A 4735-nucleotide genomic window follows, 5' to 3' on the forward strand; every position below is an offset into this window, starting at 1 on the left:
AACTCTGCTGGCATAGAAAGGAAGTTTGACACATTCAGAGACACTTAGCCTTCCAGAAGGTTTAAAAACCAATCAGTCCTAGCAAGATAGATATGGAAACATTCACTTCACAAGCCCCTTAGCCAGTTCAGACCTTGAGGTTTTTCTTGCTAGTCCCAGCTGCCCTTACCAGCAAGGGCCCAGAGCTATAACTATCATAATGCAGAGGGGGACTCTACTGATAAGTCTTCCATTCTACCCTGGAGTGTGGTTTATATTCTTCTCAAGCCTGAACTTTTACATTCTCAGGCAGATGGTTAAGGAGAATAGATGTTAGGGATTGAAGAAATGACAAATACAGTGATAAAATGGTTTCAAATTTTAGACAAGTTCTCACAAATGACACTGATCCCTTCCCTCCCTTACTCCCATGCCCCCAAAGGGTTGGGAGATAAAGAAGTTGGAACCAGTAAGACAAGGGAAGCCAGAGAAACCTGCCTGTTGTCTACCTAGGTGTCTGTGAGCAGAGGCCATTTGGGAAAGATCTGTTCTGGGCAGGCGCAAAGGCTAAGAAAGCTTGCACTGGGGGAAAAGAAACACAGTGACCCCAAATAATGAGTCACAAGGTTTGCAGAAAGGCACCAGTCATTCTCATGCGACGTGATGGTCTGGGGTAGTGGTGGTGGTAACTTCCTTGCATATGCTCACTCCTATGTATGTCCATCTGTCTGTATATGATGTATATATCATACACATACACGCACATATAACATCGTAGTACTTAAAAGAACCTTAAAGGTAATCAAAAGTATTCCTGTCTCCCACTCACTGAAAACTCTGCCAGAAGGCATCTGGGGTCATCTCTGCCTTACCACTCCCAGGGAGGGGTGAAAGTTGGGAAGAGGGCATTACCTTGCCACTCTTTCTGTATGATTACTGTATTAATCTGCCTTGCATCAATCCTTTAATCCTAGTTTTGCTCTCAGATGGGCGTTGTCTACCCCCTATTTTATATTACCACACTGTTGGCTACATCTTTACTGATAGCCTATCACTACTTCAAAAGGCTAGGGACTGAAACACCAAAAGAAACCCCACATACAACCCCACATACACATAGGAAGCAAGCACTCAGTAAAAAATTTGTTGAATGAATGAATGAATGAAACAAAGACACAAATGAGAATATGTTCTCCGATGGCGGTGGAGCAGAAAGCCGACAGTACCACCTCTAGTCCTCCTCCTCCTCCCCGTCTCCCCGCTTCCCCCTCCCCCGCCTCCATCTAGAGAAAGTGAGAGACTTGTAGTGAGAGACGGGATGCGCTCAGGCTCGGCCAGCAGCCGGGAGCTGGGATCAGGGTGGCCCAGGTTGCCATGGCACCGACTTGGACTCCACCCTCTTTCATCTTCTCCAGTCTCCCCCAACCCCAGGGTAATGGCAACTTAGTCACGTGCTCTGCCGCGTAACCACACCTCTGCTCCTCAGAGCAATGTCAAGCGGTCACGTGTGATAGCAACAGATCACATGGCTACCATCTCCCCTCGGCTCCCTACCCCTCACCGCCCCTTTCCCGGTCAAAGCCGCTCCCCGCCCTTCTGCGCATGATTGGTTGGTCACGTTCCCCGAACGTCCGGCGTTCGCTCCGCCCCCTCGGTTTCCGCGCGCCTCTTTGGCAGCTGGTCACATGGTGAGGGTGGGGGTAAGGGGGCCGCTCTATCCTGCGGCCTGTGTCTATGGTCGGGCCGTAGAATCCGGCTGCCCCAGACAGAGCTCGAGTGTATGGCGCCTCAGGAACCCGCTCCGGGGTCCCGATAACGGGCCGCCCCCTCAGCTCCCGGCACGAGGTGAAGTAAGTGCAGCCCCTTTCCATGAATGGAGACCATTCTCGTCCACCATGGTTTCCTACGCGGGCTAGTTATGGAAGGGTCGCTTGAGGGCGGGAAGTGGGGCAGAGTGTAATCTGGTCCTTTGTGGGCATAGGGAGGTGTAATGTTAGGTCACGAGGGTGTAGGGTTTTCGATGCAGGGGGTGTGTCTTGTGGGATCTCCCTTATGCAGGAAGGAACGGTCCCAAAGGAAAAGTTATTTTTCATTCTTGGGTCTCACGTGGCTGAAGGGGCTGGGATTGGAGTCATTGTGTTACCTGAGGGACGGGCCTCAGGGAAAATTGGGAAAGGGATGGTATGCTGGTGGTGTTGTCTTTGTGATGTCATTTGTTGGAGTTACTTTGTTGCTACAGGCTCATAACCATCTGAACTCTGAAAGGGAATTTCGGTGGTAGGAGTCTCTGTGATTGTAGGGTCTCCTCTGATCTGAGAATGGCTACCCCTCGATATGTGCCAGTGGCTGAGATTGGTGTTGGTGCCTATGGGACAGTGTACAAGGCTCGTGATCCCCACAGTGGCCACTTTGTGGCTCTCAAAAGCGTGAGAGTCCCCAATGGAGGAGGTGCTGGAGGGGGCCTTCCCATCAGCACAGTTCGTGAAGTGGCCTTATTGAGGCGACTGGAGGCTTTTGAGCATCCCAATGTTGTCCGGTGAGAAAGCGGAGGGTTGGGAGTGGGTATTAAAGGGAAAAAGATAACCTATAGGTGGGGAGTGATGGTCAGGAAAGAAGTGGGGAAGGCCATGTTGGGGCCAAAGGGCATTGATTAGTCAGCGACCGTTTGTTATGGCCAGGCTGATGGACGTCTGTGCCACGGCCCAAACCGATCGGGAGACCAAAGTGACCCTGGTGTTTGAGCATGTAGACCAAGATCTAAGGACGTATCTGGACAAGGCACCCCCACCAGGCTTGCCCGTGGAGACCATCAAGGTGAGTAGGGTGGGCAGACACTGAGAGGTACATTGGGACCTTTGTAGTAGAAACTGTTGTGATCTCAGGTATGGTGCCTAGTTTCCAGTTCTTCTGTACCTCTCCCTTCCAAACCAGGATCTGATGCGCCAGTTTCTAAGAGGCCTAGATTTCCTTCATGCCAACTGCATTGTTCACCGAGACCTGAAGCCAGAGAACATTCTAGTGACAAGTGGTGGAACAGTCAAGCTGGCTGACTTTGGTCTGGCCAGAATCTACAGCTATCAGATGGCACTTACACCTGTGGTCAGTAGAAAGCTAGTAGTCAAAATGGGTTCTGGTTGGGGGTAGGAGAAAGATTGCCCATAGCAGTAGAGTCATGCACTTTGTGATGTCAGTTAAGCAGTTACGCTTTATGGTAACCCGTAGGGCTCTCATCCACTCTCTTATTCCCATTAGGTTGTTACACTCTGGTACCGAGCTCCGGAAGTTCTTCTGCAGTCTACGTATGCAACACCTGTGGACTTGTGGAGTGTTGGCTGTATCTTTGCAGAGATGTTTCGTCGAAAGTATGGGACCCAAGTATCCTGAACTATTTTGAATTTCCCAAAAATCCTACTCATAAACCACATCCATACCCTGCCCGTTCTTTTCACTTGAGTATTACTGACCACCTTGTCCATAACCAGAAGCTCTGAAATGTCCTAGAATTGGGAACTTACCCTTTAGTTTCCATACCCTCTGTTTTAAGCCACTAATGAGTAATCATTCTACCACCATATCTTTTAAAATGACTGCTACCTTGTGTCCCTTCTCACCTTAGGCCTCTCTTCTGTGGAAACTCTGAAGCTGATCAATTAGGCAAAATCTTTGAGTAAGTGACTGGCAAGAGGGAAAATTTTTCTGTTCTTAGTTTTTCTTTCTGCTGAGTCCTGGATGGCAACTGGCTCTGCCCCTGCATATGGGGGCTGGAAAAGGAACCCCCTGACCAGAGTTCTCCTGTTCCCTATAGCTTGATTGGGCTGCCTCCAGAGGATGACTGGCCCCGAGATGTGTCTCTACCCCGAGGAGCCTTTTCCCCCAGAGGGCCCCGCCCAGTGCAGTCAGTGGTGCCTGAGATGGAGGAGTCTGGAGCACAGCTGCTGCTGGTACTCGGTTTGGGCATGGGCACGGGATGAGATGGGGATGAAAAACAATGGTTCCTGAGACTTGGTTGGTGGGTAGACTAGTCTTTACTGTTGCTGTGAATGGCCAAATACAAAGAGGGGGATGTAGAAAATAGCCCATCATAGGTATTGTTGGGGGTGAGCAAAAGTCCTTTTTCTTTCTTCACAGTTTTCTGACCTTTGCCTCCCCTCTCAGGAGATGCTGACTTTTAACCCACACAAGCGAATCTCTGCCTTCCGAGCCCTGCAGCACTCTTATCTACAAAAGGCAGAAGGTAACCCAGAGTGAGCAATGGTGTGGCTGCAACAGAACCAAGAGAAGAGAAGCTGTCATTGCCCTCTCCAGCACTTGATTGGAGAGACCCCCACTGAGAAGGCAGGCACTCTGTGCCTTTTTTAGCTCTGAGGCTGTGGGTACGCCTCCTCCTTTTTACAGAGAATATCATGCTGCCTTAATGACATTCCCCTCCCTCCCCTCCTTTTGAGGCTTATCCTTCTCCTGCCCCCCTACTTCTTTACACCAAGGAGTATGTCCTTTGTTCTCCCCTTCCATACCTTGATGTTGGGATCCATTTTTATACAGGAAAAAACAAAACAAAGAAATACTTGTTTCTTTTTCTTTTTTTTTCATGTTTCTTCCTCTGATTGGCTTTGCCATTTGGGGATTTGGAAAAACCATTTGGAAGATGGACTTGCCTGCAGAATCTTAAAGATTTTCCTTAGGTAGTGGGGCCTACATAGTCAGAGGAGCCCCTCAACTGGCAAGAGAAGACAAGGCATTTATGCTTCTTTGAATA

General features: G+C 49.5%; 1 protein-coding gene across 3 annotated transcripts; it reads left to right on the plus strand.

Moving 5' to 3' along the window:
• Window positions 1–1688: 1688 nt before the first annotated feature.
• CDK4 (cyclin dependent kinase 4) lies at window positions 1689–4541 on the plus strand. Of its 3 annotated transcripts, none has more exons than XM_019742381.2 (8): window positions 1689–1829; window positions 2279–2515; window positions 2658–2793; window positions 2911–3078; window positions 3232–3341; window positions 3596–3646; window positions 3785–3920; window positions 4135–4541. In XM_019742381.2, exons 2-8 carry the CDS (start codon window positions 2298–2300, stop codon window positions 4225–4227), a joined length of 912 nt encoding a protein of 303 aa, XP_019597940.1. In that variant the 5' UTR covers window positions 1689–1829; window positions 2279–2297; the 3' UTR covers window positions 4228–4541. The 3 variants fall into 3 exon arrangements, with proteins under 3 accessions (XP_019597940.1, XP_019597941.1, XP_019597942.1); XM_019742382.2 differs by having other exon boundaries at window positions 1691–1829; window positions 2219–2515; XM_019742383.2 differs by having other exon boundaries at window positions 1691–1829; window positions 2261–2515.
• Window positions 4542–4735: the final 194 nt, after the last annotated feature.

This window comes from Rhinolophus sinicus, linkage group LG02 (genome assembly GCF_036562045.2).
Source record: "Rhinolophus sinicus isolate RSC01 linkage group LG02, ASM3656204v1, whole genome shotgun sequence".
Taxonomy (NCBI): Eukaryota; Metazoa; Chordata; class Mammalia; order Chiroptera; family Rhinolophidae; genus Rhinolophus; species Rhinolophus sinicus.

Excerpts from the sequence above, each read along its gene's own strand:
- CDK4 (XM_019742381.2), top strand. The coding sequence starts at position 2,298 with ATGGCTACCCCTCGATATGTGCCAGTGGCTGAGATTGGTGTTGGTGCC. Across the intron at positions 2,516-2,657 it reads GAGCATCCCAATGTTGTCCG|GCTGATGGACGTCTGTGCCA; the intron begins GTGAGAAAGCGG and ends TGTTATGGCCAG. Across the intron at positions 3,342-3,595 it reads GCAGAGATGTTTCGTCGAAA|GCCTCTCTTCTGTGGAAACT; the intron begins GTATGGGACCCA and ends TTCTCACCTTAG.